The sequence below is a fragment of a genome, unplaced genomic scaffold, assembly GCF_019419815.1.
Source record: "Pyrus x bretschneideri cultivar Hongxiangsu unplaced genomic scaffold, Pyrus_bretschneideri_v1 Contig41, whole genome shotgun sequence".
NCBI lineage: Eukaryota > Viridiplantae > Streptophyta > Magnoliopsida > Rosales > Rosaceae > Pyrus > Pyrus x bretschneideri.
Genome location: NW_025999735.1, coordinates 4,026,058 through 4,043,769, shown reverse-complemented (window position 1 = coordinate 4,043,769; position 17,712 = coordinate 4,026,058). Strand labels below are relative to the sequence as shown.

Sequence of the window (17,712 nt, the reverse complement as noted above, 5' to 3'; positions counted from 1 at the left end):
CTTCCCTGAGCTAATGGAGAGAATCCTCTTGACCCATCATTGTAAATCGTTAGATTTTTATTCAACGGTTATAATTATTGTAACTTTAAAATGATCCTCCTGTTTGTAGCCGTTAGATAAAAATCCAACGGTCCAAGATAATGGATCAGGAGGATCCTCTCCATTAGCTCAGGAGAGCATCCAAATCCGATAAACACCACAAGGGGCCTATACAAAAATGTACCCATTTACAGGTGTCAGCCATACATATTACCAGGACCTATACAAAATGTACCCATTTACAGGTGTCAGCCATACATATTACCTAATAAATTCTGTCACGAGCATTGCTGAGGTCTGATGAGCATGGCACGGGCTTTTGTCCCCAAACCTAAATTTAACAAACAAACAAACAACCAAAAAAAAAAAAAGAGGATGAAGAAACTATCCTCTTTCCAATTGTATGACAATTTGCTCCTTCACTTGCAATTTTTATTCTTTTTGTTTTTGTTCTGAAATAATTTTTTTTATTTAAAATAAATAAAGAAGAAAAATGATAGTCTTGCTGTGGTAGTTTTTCTTTTTTTTGTTTTTAAATAGAATTTGTTTTATTTTAAAATCCTAATTAGAAATGAGTATTTTTAGAATTATGAATTATTCACTTTCTTGCCTTCTGGCTTCATCTATACATACATACATATATATATATATATATATAGATCAAATGAAAATTGAGATTGGGGCATCAACACACGTAAAAAAACTAAGATGAAACGACGTCATTTTATCATGTAATGTTGACTTTCAACTCAATAATATAACGTTATGTTAAAAAAGTTTTACACATTACATTGCATATGAAAATAGACCAAAGTAATACAATAACGATGAATTCATTTTATATAATGCAGATATCGTCATTGGATTTCAGCATGGGCTGCTCCCCCTCCCGCCCCACACCATTTGTATTATTTTTAAGTGGTATCTGACAAATCATCACCTAAACCAATCACTAGGGACCATTGCGCATTGCATAATTTGCATTGCACCTATAGCCAGTACGCAGCCAACAACAAACCAACCCTACAAGAAAAGGGCGTTGCATTTGTTTTCCTTTGAATTTCGTTTTCTCTTAGGTACGGACTACAGAGACTCATGGGGTATTTCCCTGCCATTACCATATATCCCAGCTGTCCTTCAGATAAGTATCCCTCCTAGGGAGCATATAGAACAGAGTGTTCTAGTACATCCATCGTTCCCTTGATCTACTTTTGATAAATAACGTTATTAAGATTCTCATGCTCTAAGTGACCATTTTTTTCTTTTTTTTTTTTTTTTTTTTTTTTTGCAAACAATAGCGTCACTGAGTTCAATAGTTAGTTGTTAGAAAGAAAGAGAATCGATGAGGATTGAACTCAATCGTGCCATAGTGCATAAACATGATTGCTTTCTGCCAGAACAATAAAGCTTTATATGCTTTACATGACGATTTAGTAATTGAATTCCATGCTACTCACAATATTCATGGCCGTTTCGGTGTGATATATGATCCATTGAATGAATGCACAATAGAAACTATAAATCTTATCCCAAAAAAGTTGTAGTTAATTTTGTTTTACTTTCATTTGTTAATTGTTCTTCTTTTTAGTGTGTAAATGGTGGTATAATTCAAACTTTGTGAAACACTTGTAAAATAAATAATATTAACGTGGAAAATTTCACTAGTGTTGGATATATGTCAGCAATCTATGATATAATTAAATATGCTAATAAATAAAAAATGCAAATAGAAAATTAATAGAGTATGAACAATGAAATAATATTGAACAGAAATATTGAAGATTAAGGCTTGCATACCGCAATGTCCTTGAAACAGAAATTTCGTCCCTACTCAATGCTTGTAGTTCTACGGACATCTGCTTCATCAGGATTCAACGATCAAGTCAGAATTCCAGCACCGAAAAACTTAACTTCTGGCCAATTTCTATGTGATTCTCTCAATAAGGATGTTTTGGATTATAAAAGAAGAATTGTATTTTCTGTGTTCTAAATGCCATGCAGATGGATGGATGTATTTATAATATGATTATGCATGTTTGCAATAGGTATAAGGAAGGGATGCATCCGTTGGGAGATCTTCTCAGAGGGGTGATGTGCTCTCTGCGTTTTTTTTCATTGGCTTCAGACTTCATCTGAAAAAATGAGTCTGTTAAAAAATAATTTAATTAAATTCGAAATTAATTAAAAATAATTAATTAAAGAATTTAATTTTCAAAGCCCCAAGGCCCATCTTTTGATAATTAATTAATATATTAATTAATTATCAATTAATTAGTACACTCCAAAACCCAACCCCAAGGGTGAGCCTAATTTTATGCTCCAATCACTTTCTATAAGGGACAAAGCCTTATAAAGTGAGGAAACCTTTTGGGAATGACCAATGTAGGACAATGAAATTTCTACTCAAAATTTCCAACAACTAGTAGAAGGGATCATATGTATTCACATATCGAAGGACAACTTTTGTTTCAAAGTATGCTTATTTAAATGACATTTGAAGCCACGTAATACTTCATAAGTAAGAGGTCTTAGGTTCAATTCTCGCTAAAAACGAATTTGAACCGCATTATTGCTAACCCATGGTGAGACTAAGCCCATCCTCCTCTCTCTTAGTGTAAATAACATTGTTTGTTCCAAAAAAAAAAATGACACTCTTGTAAGACACTACAGATATGATTGCAATCCAGCCGTAAATTTTAGATCTTTCCTTGATGATCATCTCAACAAAAGTCATTCAAATAAAAAAAACACGTGATGGTTATATTAAATGATTATCTTATTGTGTTCGGCTATTTTTTCTTTACCAATAATTGGATGTCTTAATGAAGACGAATTTGTCCCATTTTTTTAAGGATGACTTATATATGCATGATGGTAAAATATAGATAATTTGAATCATTAAAAGAAGTTACATAGAACCCTACGAAGTGTTCCTCAAATTAGTTTATTTGAAGGACTCACCAAAAAAAGAAAGAGATGGTATAGATATCAAAATTGTTAATTTGGTACAAAGAAGTTCAATTTGGAAAAAAAATTCATTATGATCGGAACACAGGTGGTACATCACGTATTTTTATATAAGTGGTGAGAAATTTTATTTTTTAAGTTATTAACTTTTTAACACACATTCCTCCCATTTGTATAGTGACACGTAGTATATCACTCTATTTTCCGATCACATTAAAAAATCTCTCTTCAGTTTGAATGTTGAGAGTATATTGAGAAATACAGTACCATGCATGTGCTTATGATAAGTAATCATATTGCTTCTCGTATTTCCAATTATAATAAATAATCATATTGCTCTCGTATTTTCAATTTATTTACGATGGAACTTCAACTTCTTTGGATACCGTAAAATAAATCACTATTTTATTAACTTCTTGACTTTGAGAATATTCAACTTCTTTGGATACCATAAAATAAAGGGTTCTTTAGATATAAGTCCGGACAAATTACATTTCATAAACAAAAACCCATATAAATTTAAGTCTCTAAATAAAACCCAATTTTCAAACAAACTGACATGTAAGCAAAAAAGTGACCTATTGTTACAATATATTTACAACTTATGCCACAACTCCCTAATTAAGTCAATAAAGGTTATCATAACTCACCCTAATTATGATGAGCAACAAGCTCCTATACTGTTAATATATTATACCAACAAATTTACCTATATTTTGTTGATTAAATAATAAGTATATTTATCCAAGAAATATCAATAGTATGCCTAATAAGTGTATTTATATGAGAAATATCGATAATATGCCTACTAATAGAGGCTCAGAATGCATGATAAACATGTATGAAATATTATACTAATTTACCTATATTTTGTAGATTCACTAATGTAAATAATAAAATATATTTTATATGAGAAACATCAATAGTTTGCCTAATAAGTATATTTATATGAGAAATACCAATAATATGCCTACTAATAGAGGCTCGGGATGCATGACAAACATGTATGAAATATTATACTAATTTACCCATACAAATTAATTTACCTATATTTTGTAGATTCACTAATTTAAATGATAAATATATTTTATATGAGAAATATTAACAATATGCCACCTAATAGAGGCTCAGGATCCATGATAAACATGTATGAAATCTAATACTAATTTGCCTACATAAATTAATTTACCTATATTTTCCAGATTCAAAAATTTAATAACAGGTGCATTATTTTTCAAAATGACCAAAACTATTAGTACTAAGTAGGTACACTAATCTTTTCAAAACAAAAAAAATAGGTACATTGATGTTCGAAAAATAAAACAAAACATACTAGACACATCATTTTTTACCCCTTTTGTTTTAAAGAAAACAAAAGCATGGTTTTTATTAAATCGCAATAGGGTACATTAATCTGAAAATTTATTGTTGAATTCAAAACGTTTTGAATTTTTATTCCTACGTCAACTAAAATTTCAAAGCCATTACACACGTTACAAGAAAATTAAAAAAGCTTTCCATTTTAATTTTGATATCAACATAAACTGCTATAATGACTTAACTGAGGGTAATTTGGGGAATCCAAATAATATTAAATATCACGCACAATCTCGATTAGGTAATTTGATTAGGTGGAGCTAGTCATTGGGTTTTTGTTAGAAAAATATATTATTGTGGGTTTTATGTAAAAAAAATTGAGTCTGAAGGGGTAAAGTCACATTTTCAGTAAAATAAATCACTATTTTATTAACTTCTTGACTTTGAGAATGTAAATGCAAGTCGTAGTTGGTTGGTATGAGTAGTGCGTAGTTTTGGATCAAAAGGGAAATTAAGGGTGTATGCCTTGTGCTGTGCTTGCAACCCCTTGTTCCCATCAATGTTATCTTATCAGGTGACTAACAAATCAAGGTGTTTGTTGTATTTGGATAAATGAAAATCCAAAATCAAGCCAGAAACGAACACTGCTGCATGCCTGCCAAGTAGCTAATCAAGATTTTCCATGCCACCTATGCATCTTGGCTGATTAGGTTTGACACGCAAATATCAATTGTAGGCAGAAGATTAAAGAAACCAAATTTAATTAAAGAGAGCTTGTGAAATAGAAACTGCATAATATATATATATATATATATATATATATGAATATTATTGATTGATAATTCCTCTCCAAAGCATTTCAATATCAAATAGATACATGAAATTAACATCATCAACTCATCAGCTAATTATAAATACACTCGGCGTCCGACTTCAGAAAAGACAAAAGCATCTCCAAGAAAAAATTAACAACAATTAATACTTAATTGAAACAAATAAACAGAAAATAATGGCAACAATTAATAATGTACGGCTCAATTCCGTATGCATACGCGTACGTACGTACGGCTGGTGAAGCATGCAATATATACAGTTGGCCTGGGAATGGGATGGACAGATACGATCGCCATCCATCCATCCATCTTTTATTAAGTTGGATCTCGTCCGTCCGTCCTTCACATCACACGATGATGATCAACTGGCTCCCAAATCATGGCAGTCAGAGAGTTACCAAAGTCCTTTACATCAAGAGGTCATTAACCCAGCCAAGATCCGGGTCCGAGTCACCGGCTGAGGTAAACCCTCCTCCGTTAATGATCTCCTTATTGTTAATGGGAATATTGGTATCACGATCAAAACCCAATAAGCTTCCATTTGTTGATGAGCAATTTTCATCCCAGTCAAAAAAATTGATTCCGCGTCCTCCTCCGCCTCCAAATGGTCGGCTTGGGCTCGGAGTGGACGGCGAATGAATAAACTGTTGTTGCTGCTGCTGCAGATCGTCATCAGCAGCAGCATAATTCATATTCATATCAAATGAAACGTCCACCCACCTCTTCTGAGAAGCTGCAGCAGAGGCAGCGGCAGCTTCATGGAATTTCATGGCCTCCAAGGAGCTCATGAGCTCAGCAACCACTTCGTTGTAGCTCATCAACCCACATGTGCTTGCATGCACCTGATCCAAACCCCCCAACCCTAACCCACCACAGGGAGACATAACTGGCGAATTATGAAACTCGTCCACCGACGAGTAGTGTTTAGCTGCTGGCGACACAGGCGGCGACAAATGATGAGACATACCGCCCAACAGAGTCGAAGTTGGAGACGACGTCGCCCCTGCTGAATGACAGAACAAACAACAGTACTGTTTATTGTTGTTCGAACAGGAACGGGGCGATCCCACCGATGAGTTGTTCAGGTGGTACTTCTTCTTGGAACTAGCCATGGGGGAAAGCACCTGATCCGCCGGCAAAACCCTAAGTTGACGTGGCGTGTGCGCAAAGAAGCACACCTTCCTCTTGCAGTTCTTCCCGTCTTTGCAAGCCTCAGTTCTATACCTCGCCGGGTGCAGCCAGCACTCAAAGACTCCGTGCGAAAACTCACAGCTGTCGCCGCGGCTGCATGATCCACGCCGATAGTCCGCGCACACGGTGCCTGAGTAGTTATGACGGCGCGGGTCCCTCCGGCGAGCCTTCTCTCCAGGGTGGGCAAAAGGGCAGTCAGTCCAGTCGTGGCTGCGGCTGCGGCTGCAGCGGCGGACCTTGAACTCAAACATGCGGAAGTGGTCGGAGGAGTAGGGATCGACCTCGTCGTCATCAGAGTCATCAGAGCCATCAGAGCCGGTGTTGTAGGGAAGGAATTTACGGAGGAGGGCCTCGTCAACGGAGGAGAAGCGCGGGGATCCGCAGTCAGCTGCGGCGTACATGTCAGAAGAGGGAAATTCTTGGGGGCTGCGGCTGGTGAGGAGCTTCCTCGGTGGGACGTCAATGTTGGTGTCCCTGAGGAGGGTTTTCTTGAATGATAGGAGCTGGTGGGAGGGGTGGAACTTGTGCTGCTCGGCGCAAACACTACTCATCTCTGATTGATATGATGGATGAAAACCCTAATTAACAATAATAACAATAACGTGTGTGTATAAACCGAATTGATTCCCTAGCTAGAGAGAGAGTGGTGGTGGTGTTTATGAGAGGGGAACAAGAGGGTAGATTATATAGGTGGTTGAGGGAGAGAAGCTTAGTGAGAGAGAGAGAGGGATGATCGATGACGAGGACAGAGAAAGGGGGATGGGCAGAGAGATGCGTGGCTGCATAGCATTAGGGTTGAGCATGCAAAAAGGGTATGTGGCAGCTTCACAATTCACTTGTCACGCAATAGCTTGGCTATGTGTTTGCTTATTGGAGCATCTCCGTTTTCTCACAACATGTTTTTGGATTTGGTTTCAGAAGCCTACACCTATTACATTACATGCACATAAAGAGGTGTTAAAGTTGTATATTATTTCTTAAAAACACACGGGGAATGAATACGAGATTCAATCCTTAATCTTTTACAAAATTTAATACGAAGAATCTATTTCGTATGTGTTGTAGTAAGACATTAAGGTCAGAAATTAGGATATGATAATGTTAGAAAAACTACATTGGAAGACTTTGTGAATTTTAATGCTAGCCTTTTGAATTTGTCTTTACTTTTGGTTAGCTACTATCACAAGCAACATAAAAAGGTAACACACTACCAGGCTCAATGTTCTAAAAAACGCTAGACACTAGTTGGGCGATGGGTAGGGGTCTAGTACTTAGACGGCCTAGGCGGATTTATGTAAATTTATTATATATCTTGTAAATAAATGCTTATTTACACTTAAAAAACTATATTTGTATGGATAATAGAAGAATGATAAAATGCAAAAATAGAAGTAGAAGAATACACCAAATACATCCATCCAACAAGTACAATATTTAAAAAACAGTAAGCATATAATCATAATGAGAGGTATTCTTGGATGAACTAAATTCTTTTTATTCATGATCCTTGCATTGGATTGGACATAAACTAAATTATTTAACGTTGTTGTATTTAGTTTATTTCTTGTTTCTTTTTTTTTTTTTTTTTTTTTTTTTTTTTGTATATATCCCCTCAAAAGTTCTCCAATTCATTTCACAATTGGATGAACTTGTAGTCAATCCATCCTTTGCAAATTTGGTACACCATTTCCATAAGTATACCACCATGAAACTAAAAAATAAAAAAGCACACAAGTAATTTAAAAAAAAAAATTCAAAGCCGTGTAGGTGAGGCCTAGCCCGCATCCTAGGCGGCCGCCTAACTCCATACCAATTTTTTGAAACGATTTGTCCTGAATCACGGCAGGTCAAGAACAAGTGGAAGAACGAGCTACACAGTTGCTACAAGACTTTTGAAAGTCATGAAGAAGTGGAAGTACGCGCCGCACAATTACTACATAACTGGTGCTTCTTACAGAAAGTATTTTAGGTATTTTTCTAAACTTTATTTTTCATTTTTACTAAGAATTGATTTCAAAAATATTTTCAACAAAAGAATTTTTTCAGCCATTTTAAACATACTTACAAACCAACCCTAAAATAGTACACACAAATTCGTTCAAGTCAGAATGCAAATGCAAGATTAAAACAATCTTATAACCATGAACTAACATTAAAAAAATAGCAACACACAGTGTACGACAATTTTCACGAGGTAAAACTAAACCTATCCTCTAGAGAAAATTTTCGGGCACTTTGCTAGTCACAAACAAATCCACTATAAGCCGAACAAATACAAAATATTAATTGTTGACAGAAATTAATCTTACTAGTACATCTACTAAAACATAGAATCATAGGTATGTCCTCCACGCCCATGCTACGCTTGCGAGTTAAATTAATGTTACCAGAAACTAAATTTTTTTTTAAATTTTTTTACGACGACTGATTTACAATACGGATAAGGGGAATAAATTGGTATTAAAGTCATCATCTACAAATCCGATTCAAAGACTTCTTAGTTACAAGAAAAAATAATATCACTCAATCATAATACTAAGTTGTAGCAACATCGTACTAATGAAGAGAGATAAATGACATTTTACAGTGTTCGAACATAAAAAACAAAAACTAAACCAATCTTGTGAATGAAATGCCCATCACAAGGCCCAATAAAGACAAATGAACACAACCCAAGCCCAAATTAGTTAACTTGAACAAGAAGGCGAAAAAAACATAACCAAGCAAGCAGCAAACTCAGAAATTGAAATTCACAATTATTCGCAACCAAACGAATATGAAATAAGAAAATAAAAAAAGAAGTCGAGTAAACCGCATCAACAAGGCTTTTCCCATATATATTCCATTTCCCATCGCAAGAAACGATAGAGCTTGCATTGTTATTTGCTAAAAGGAAAGAGCAGGATGTACAAATCCAGGCTGCAGGAGCTCTGCCAGCAAAGGAAATGGCGGTTGCCGGAGTACAACTCCACCAAGGTTGGCCTCGACCATAACCCTCGCTTCTCCGCCACCGTCACAATCAACGGCCTCGACTTCCACACTGCCGATATCTTCAGGTCCTCCAAAGAAGCCCAAAACGACGCTGCTAAGCTCGCATTCGACCACCTCTCTGATAATCCCCAACCCAAACCCAGGAATCCCATTCCCAGCCCCTCCTCTTTCCCTCAACCATGTCCTCCCTCTTCCTCCTCCGCTTCCTCGTTCTCAGGTATACGCTAGATCCCAAAACGACGCCGTTATTTACTTGATAATTCTGCCTATGAAAGGAAATCTTTATTTACATGTATTTTGGATTTTTCTATTTTCCTAATCCTGTTTGCATATCCTCAATTGAATGCCGAAATTTGGAAGGTTGATTAACTATGTTAGTTACCAGTTGAGTTTGATTATCTAGGAGATAATTTATGTCTAATTCGAAACTGAGTTCAATATATTACTTTGTTTTCACATATGGGTTCTGTTATTCCAGCGCTTCCTTCGACCCCGGCCACAGATTCCAATACTACACGAGAGATAGAGATAGTGGAACCGAAGACTCAAGAGATAGAGATAGTGGAACCAAAGATTCCTCAGCTGCCACTTCAGTGTAGTGGTAACGTATCAGGTGCTGCTTATCAGGCGAATGCCACCTTGTCGGGTAAGATCGGTATATTCTCAGGCGAATGCCACCTTTCAATGAGCCTTAACGTTTTGAAGATTATTTTGCAAATAAAAAAAAGATATCTTGCAGAAGCTTCTCCTTTAATTTAATTATTGGTGGGAACCGAGCCTAGAAATAACATTTTTTATCTCAATTTTGGAGCTAGCTTTGCTAGAGACTGTTGAAAATTAAACGCTAATTTAAACGGATTTGCAAAACATAAATGGGACAAGCATATAATGCCTTAAATTCTTTAGCGTATGTGAATTGTCTGAACTTCGTCTTGATTATCATTAAGTCGATTTACAACTAATACTCTTCTAATATGGGGTATAGATTTGCAACATTTGTACAAGAATCAACTGCAAACTTATGCACAAAAGAGAAATCTGCTTCTACCTGTGTACTCTTGTGAGCGGGAAGGTCCACCACATAACTGTCGTTTCAAGTGTAGGGTAACTATTGATGGACAAACATATGAGGGTCAAGAGTTTCTTCCCACACTGAAGGATGCTGAGCATGCAGTTGCAAAAGCTGCTTTAATGTCCCTTCTTCCAAATGGAGTTCAAGAGGTGGAAATTTATGTATTATGTGCTCTTCGTGTTTTTGTTAAATATGATAGTTTAGAGCATCTCTAAATATCTTTTATCTTTGTGTGTTTTTCTCTTTTTCTTTCCGTAGGATGATTCTGGTTTATTCAAAAACCTTTTACAAGAACTGATTCAGAAGGAAGGTTTTTCTATACCAATCTATAGCTCAAGGATGTCTGGCGAACCTCACATTCCAGTTTTTGTTTCATCTGTGGAGATAGAAGGAGAAACTTTTATGGGTCAAGAAGCAAGAAGCAAAAAGCTGGCAGAGTTGAGTGCAGCAAAGGTTGCTTACTATACCTTGAGAGAGCGTAAGTGTATCTTTTTAACTTCAAATTAGTGTCAGCTGCTGGGTATTTATATTCTTTGTAATTTATTACAATGTTTCTCCATGGAAGTTGAGTGCTTAAAACAGTTATTTTACTTCTATTCTTTTATTTATTCAAGTTGTGTTTGTTTTTTTCAATGCATTTGTTACATCAAATTCCATGAAATATGTTTTTTTATAGGTTTTATGGACTTTATTCAGTTTCATATCTACAAGATGTGCTTTGCAATAATTCTTTTACAAGATGTGCTTTGCAAGACCTTTTCCATTAGAAATAATATCTGATGAGATGGAGAAGCAAAAGATTACGCATCCTCACACTTGCTGAAGAATAGATGTGTTGTATGCTTCACAACATTCTGAACCTTCCTCTTCAGGTAAATCAAGTCAGCTACCTTTGGTCCTGTCCTCTCGGAAAGGGCAAGAAGCTTCAGAGATCTTATCTTCAAGTTCCCAGTCAAATCCAGCTTCTGTTCAACATCAACAAGTCAGGCGTAATGCACATGCGATCTTGTCTCCGAATACGAATACTAAAGAGAAGAAAAAGGAGAATAATGGTATTGTTTTTCCTGAAAACTCTTTTCTATTTTTATACCCTACCGCTGTACTATCATTGCTTTCATATGTTTCAATTTTTTTTTTTTTTTTTGTCGGGACAAAATAAGTACATCAAATTAGAGTGTGCTGGTTAGCTATAAAGGTCTGATTAAACAGTTATTATGTTTTTTAACTAAACTCTCAGCTCTCTGAAAGGAGCTCTGGTTTTAAGGAGAGTAGCAGCAACTATTCTCTATTTGCCACGAATTGCATTTGTGTTGGACAGCTCAAATTCTTTTTATTTGTGAAAATATTAATAGTTACCTTAAGCTTAAAAAATAAATAAAATCACGACCGAGAACCAGATCCTTCAACCCATTCAGAACCCAATAGGTTTTGTCGATGGAGGAGGCAGAGAACTTTCTGGCATCTTTTACTATTCAGATGAGGTATTAAGGCATGTTATATTTCTAGCCGCACGATTTCATTAAAACAGATCAGACGGCTGAGAGTGTAGTCCCATTTTTTGGCAAAAATGGGCATCCCTTCCCTCAAGGGGTATTTGTTCATGTTTCTTCACTCAATCAATTGTTAGATTTTGGAGGGTTCTCTTAGAATTCTAGATGTCACTCAGTGGTTAGCTTTCAGAAAATCCCCATGATGTCTGGGACGAAACAAAGACCTTTCCACTCTCTCTCTCTCTTTTGAAATGTTGTTTTACCATTTATGTTTTTGTTAATACTATAAAGAGTATGCCAAAAAATTGAGCTCTTGTGCCGAAATTCAAGATTTGTGAGAGTACTCATGGTCTTGCATATGTGAATACTTCACAATTGCTGCATCTTGAAAGGTTCAGATGCAAATAAGCATCTATTGGAAAGCTATTGAAGTATAATTCATTAGAAAAGCAAATTCTGTATTGAATTTATAACTTGTTTTTCCTGCATACATTAATTAACATGTACATGAAAGCTACTACGGAAACACTACAAATGTGCTCCAAAGACATTTGTAGTGCATGCATTCTTAATAAATTAAGTGCATGCATCCTTGGAACTTAAGTTTCTCATCCAAACATAGGGTAAAGAAACGTAACGTCATCTCAATCTGTAATTTAGATGTCTGATGAAGTACATACCCTCTGTTGACTTTGTAGTTGACTACTTCTAATAATTCAGTTTATTAATACAAACAATCGTGCTTACAACTCCGATTGATACAAAGGAGACGATAACAAGTAAAGAAAACAAACCCAGACCCCAAGTATCACAGAATTTCATGGCATTGCAGGACTAACTCAGAATTTAAATGGGGTATGAACTATGAAGGTGCATAAGAGATGTTGATATTGAAATATCCTTCTCTCTATTTGTTATATTTTTGTATGATTTTGTCTTCATATACTCCATAAATATCACAATCTTACACGTAACTGAAGTTTTCAAATCACTGGGCTTTTCTTCTTTGATTACAGTAACAGCACAAGGAAAAAGTCAACACTCTGTATCTTCTGGACCTTTCACCCCTACATCAGGTGGGGAAGGATTCTCTTCCTCTTATGTTGTACATGGCCGTGCGCAGGAGATGAACAACGGTGCTAGCCCTGTGTCCCAAAATGGCTCCACTAATTGCATTATGGACTCTTCTCTTGACCCACCAGCTAGAAGGAGTATGTATAACAAGGTCTCTGTTTACCCACGCAAGTCAAATATGGAATATCCTGAAGGTACCACTGTGTTGCCCATGAGCGATCAAACGTGGGTTGCTTGCTCACACAGATGAAGGAAGATGTTTATATAGGCCTGACTAAGTTCCTTGTTTAACTACGAGAGACACATAGGCTAAGCTTACGTAGTTATGTGCTTAGATTGTGTTGTGCTGCTCCATGCATGAACCTACTGGACACGGTATGTCTATATACAATAGCCGTTGCCTTTCGTGACTAGTGTATAAATGTGCTTTTCTATCTAAGATGCATTTCCTCTAACATTAGACCGAGTTATGTTCATGTTTTGGGTAAATATGCTTGCTATCAAAGGTGCATTTCCAATAAAATAGGTTTTGCGCGTCTTATAATTGAAAAACTAGGTTACATGAAAGAACCAGATGAAAGCTGGAGATAATATTGGATTTGCAAATAGAAGCAGATGGAGAAGTTTCTGCCAATTCTTTCGTACAGCTTATGCACGTCGATTTTTTCATTGGTTTCTTGTTGAAATTTGGTTAATTCAACAAAGCGACGGGGCAAAGCGACGGGGATTAATTTCCTCCAACTCTCACATGCAGATTCTCCTAATTTTGCTTAATTCAGACCGCACACTGAGCAATAACGAGTGAGAAGTCAATTTTATAGCAAGAAAAGAACCGAAAGACAAGTTTAGCGTGAAGTGGCAAAAGTACAACAGTTGCATGTTCTCCTATTCTTTTTTTCCCTTTCGTTTTTGTTTTCTTTAAATAGTGGCACGAGTTTTTTTTTCTTAAAAAATAAAAAATAAAAAACTAATTAAAAGAGTTTGAAAACTTTGAGTTTTAATGATAAAGACAAAATAAAGAGTAAAGTAAATAGTACCAGGCTTGACTTTTTAATGTAAAAATATGATTTTTCGTTAAAGTGAACAGTACCAAAAGTTTTTCGTTAAAGTTTTCAAATAAAAAATCATACGAGTTATTTTTGTAGTTATTTTTGTAAAACCTTGTCTTGTATCTGCATTTGGGCGGGCTTGGTTTTAAGGGCCCATTTGTGTTCAGTAATACGAATAAAAGACCCTGTTTGATTGGGTAATATAGTTGAAGATTACGACGTTTGATTGATTTCAATGGGATGAGTTGTTAATTTGTCCACTATTTATTCATGTTACTTTATGAATGCTTGCATAATCTGTATCTCATTTCACTAACTCTTTGGGTGCATTTTTGATAAATTGTCATTGTTTTTTCTGTTAATTTTTAAGTCTCTATGTGTGTTGTTTACCCCAGACTTTGGACATCAATTTGTTTTGTTTTCTTAGTGGTTTGATGCATTGTGTTGTGTTTTTCGGTCAATTGACTTGGTTCATATGATTAATTCCCATAGTTTTCATGTCATATTGGTTGAATTTATTTTAACTAGATTTATTTTTGTTGCAACCATATCTCATATAAACAACAAGTGGAAGGTTTACAGGATATTAACCAATTAGTTGGGCTATTAGTTCCTTTACTTTGTGATGTCCCTAGTGTGAGTGAAAAAATGTTCAGGTAATTTATAGTTTAGGAAGATTTAACGATACCTTTTCTATGTGCTTTACTTTATTATGTTTTGATAAACGGAGGTTCAGCAACAGGTTACCGAAATTATCACTTATATATATAGCCTCCACCACAAAGTAATTTCCTTAGAAATGTGTAGTACTACTACTACTTTGTCTTCTGGGTTAGCGTTCTCTAATTTAGATTAGACATTAGGGCTTTGAGCTTGGTAAGGTTTCTTTTCTTGATGTACCTCAATTTTTTTATTCATTGTTTTTCTTTTTGGAGTTTTTGCTTTACAGATAAATTCTACATTTAAATTCTCTTTTTGTGATCCTGCAGATTTTGTCTTTGTAATCAAATAGTTGATATCGCTGACTGATTTCATTCTTCTTCACTTTCAAGAAGCACCAGTGTTTAATGAAGGTATATAATCCGTTTAGACATTTAGTTTTCAATGTATCAAGTATTTTGTGTTGTTAGTTTTCTGTTATTTTTGTTGTTGCTTGCCTTTTTTTTTTCTATTTTTTTTTCATTTTAATCCACTTCTCTTTCACTTTTGTGCAACCCATTGCCCTCATTTTATAATCTTTCATTGGATAATTTGATCGCCCAATCTATTCTCAAGAGATATCTTTGGTTTTAAACTGTTGTAACCAGTTTAATCCTTAAATTGTTCAATGTTAACCCCAACATTTTATTTTTGTTCTATACGCATTGGAACCAAACTTAATTGGTGCTAAAAACGCATAAAACCTTTAACTATACCATGAATGCAATGTTAGCCAGTAAATAATTATAAAAGTAACTTCGCCATGGGCTATAATCATATCCAGCATCTTTCCATGATTGTTACCAACCTTTAAAATCAAATTTAGCATCAGTATATTTTACCTCTCTGTTTCAATCTTAACCACTAGCGGCTACAATTTTGTATTAATCACCATTATCGATTGTTCTTAACATATGATCATCAGATCTCAATATGTCGACCGTCGTTTTCCCTACCTTATCTTATGTGAAACGATTATATTTGCACTCACTTTTATTCATTGGAAACAGTATTTGTGTCTCTCCATATCCAATCCTTGGTGCAAAATGTTTACAATTTGATAAGTTTCAGTTTCCTACAGCCAAATTGAAATCAATCTGAAAGAACTGCGTTTATTCGATGTCTTCAAGGTATAACATTGATCACTCTCAACTTTTAATTTCTTTTTCAACATTTTTTTCCTTTTGCATTTCTAAAAAAAACCTTTATTAAATAGATACTGATATGGTCACTTACAGCATAAAAAAACTTCATTTTTTTTTTGTCAATATTTAAGTTTTTCTTATTTTTCTTCGTGAACTAGGTCAGCCCATAACTCTGTAACCATCAATGTATATAACTTATCCATTTTTATCATAGTGGTATCATGAACTAGGTCAGCCCATACTTTTATTTTTTTGAGGTGGGATTGGTCTTAAAACACAAGAACCAAAATTTAATTGATCCCATTGTTCTGTACACAAATTCCATCGACCCAAAAATCTCACATGGAAAACAAACGTATTCATCTCTTTTTTTTTTTTTTTTTTCTGCTTCTCCTTAGTTTTTACCTATTTTTTTTCATTTTTTTTTCACAGTTTCCTTCATGATTGGGTTTAGCACGCAGTTTTTAAACCGGTTAAACCATATTCGTTTTAAGTGTTTTGCTTCATTATTTAACATTCATTTGGATTTGTGATTGATATCAACTTGGTCAAGTTTTCATTATTTGCAAAGCATGTTTAGAGTAATGCCTTTAAATTGTATCAATTTTTCAATGAAAAATCTTAAATGCCTTGACATTTATCCAATGGATAAATTCATTATATTCTTTTCGGTGAAACACTAGAGGTCCTATACACCAGTCTCTCTTTTATCATCATTAGCAAACCTTTCTTAAATTGTTCAATGTTAACCCCAACATTTACTAATGAAACGATTGTTTGTTGACAGTTTGACCTGAGTACCTCTAGAAAATATCTATGCATGGACCACTACTATAACCTGTTCGCAACCGATGAACTTCAAATTATGGTGCGTATCGCGTCATTTTGCCTTTCTCACTATTTATTCAGCTATTACATATCCAATCGTAATGATTCCTACAGAACAATGTTTACTTTTCCCGGCAACCTCTTAATTTTACAATGTTTTACAATTTCTTTTCTGCTGCATTATAATAGAAATGTGAAGAATAAAGTCAATTTAAAAACCTAATATCTATCTATGTTCTTCGTTGTCCCAGAAAATTTTTCATTATATGAAGAAAATAGATGGATGCTCCACCCATCCTGCAGAAAAAAGGTATACAACAGTACAGCACCGCAGCAACGCGCGGGCAGCCTAGCTAGTATCTACTAGAAGTCATCATCTGTTTTGACTACAATGCAATGAATCTGGTTGATTATTTCTACAATTTGGAGAAGACATGCTCTTAACTCAAGTTCTTGACCAGAGGCTAGTATTGCTTAAAGTTTGTGGTATGTATACTAGTATTGCTTGGAGTTTGTGGTACGTATAACTACAATCATAATTTGCAAATCACTTTACCTCTATCCTAACCGAGCTTCAACACTAGGAAAATGGATATGGATTTCGAAGAGGAGTAACTAAGACAAGCACGACATGTGCTCCAAAAATACACTACACCATACTCCCAGTGTGTAGGAGTTTGTGGTATGACTACAATGCAGACATCCAAACATCCAATTTTCTCAAGATTTGATTGTACTAGGGAAAACACCTTTTCTTCATTGCAAGATGGACACGATGGTTATATATTTACTAGAAGTCATCATCTACTTTGACTACAATGCAATGTGATTGTGTCTATAATGCAATGTCCTTGACAAAAGGCTAGTACTACTTGGACTTTGTGGTATGTATAGCTACAATCATACTCTACAAACCAGTTTTTCCCTATCCTAACCGAGCTTCAACACTTGGAAAACGAATATGAAATTCTAGGAGTACAACAAGCACGGCATGTGCTCTAAAATACACTACACCAC

The 17,712-nt window shown here is 35.1% G+C and overlaps 2 protein-coding genes across 3 annotated transcripts; one reads left to right on the top strand and one right to left on the bottom strand.

Moving 5' to 3' along the window:
- Positions 1 to 5,100: 5,100 nt before the first annotated feature.
- Positions 5,101 to 7,275, bottom strand: LOC125469297 (zinc finger CCCH domain-containing protein 2-like). Its single transcript, XM_048566484.1, has one exon. The coding sequence runs from the start codon at positions 6,896 to 6,898 to the stop codon at positions 5,564 to 5,566; it is 1,335 nt and encodes a 444-aa protein (XP_048422441.1). The 5' UTR covers positions 6,899 to 7,275; the 3' UTR covers positions 5,101 to 5,563.
- Positions 7,276 to 9,098: 1,823 nt separating this feature from the next.
- On the top strand, positions 9,099 to 13,429 carry LOC125469294 (double-stranded RNA-binding protein 4-like). 2 transcript variants are annotated; one of them, XM_048566474.1, is made up of 6 exons: positions 9,099 to 9,555; positions 9,817 to 9,993; positions 10,324 to 10,559; positions 10,669 to 10,888; positions 11,283 to 11,462; positions 12,917 to 13,429. In XM_048566474.1, exons 1-6 carry the CDS (start codon positions 9,252 to 9,254, stop codon positions 13,222 to 13,224), a joined length of 1,425 nt encoding a protein of 474 aa, XP_048422431.1. In that variant the 5' UTR covers positions 9,099 to 9,251; the 3' UTR covers positions 13,225 to 13,429. The 2 variants fall into 2 exon arrangements, with proteins under 2 accessions (XP_048422431.1, XP_048422432.1); XM_048566475.1 differs by having other exon boundaries at positions 9,101 to 9,555; positions 9,817 to 9,984.
- The last annotated feature ends 4,283 nt before the right edge of the window (positions 13,430 to 17,712 follow it).

What these genes read in the sequence shown, in the direction of transcription:
- LOC125469297 (XM_048566484.1), bottom strand. Translation starts at nt 6,898, where the DNA reads ATGAGTAGTGTTTGCGCCGAGCAGCACAAGTTCCACCCCTCCCACCAG.
- LOC125469294 (XM_048566474.1), top strand. Translation starts at nt 9,252, where the DNA reads ATGTACAAATCCAGGCTGCAGGAGCTCTGCCAGCAAAGGAAATGGCGG. An exon ending in CACCTTGTCGGGTAAGATCG is followed by an intron (nt 9,994 to 10,323) that starts GTATATTCTCAG and finishes TATGGGGTATAG; the next exon opens with ATTTGCAACATTTGTACAAG. An exon ending in TTACTATACCTTGAGAGAGC is followed by an intron (nt 10,889 to 11,282) that starts GTAAGTGTATCT and finishes CTTCCTCTTCAG; the next exon opens with GTAAATCAAGTCAGCTACCT.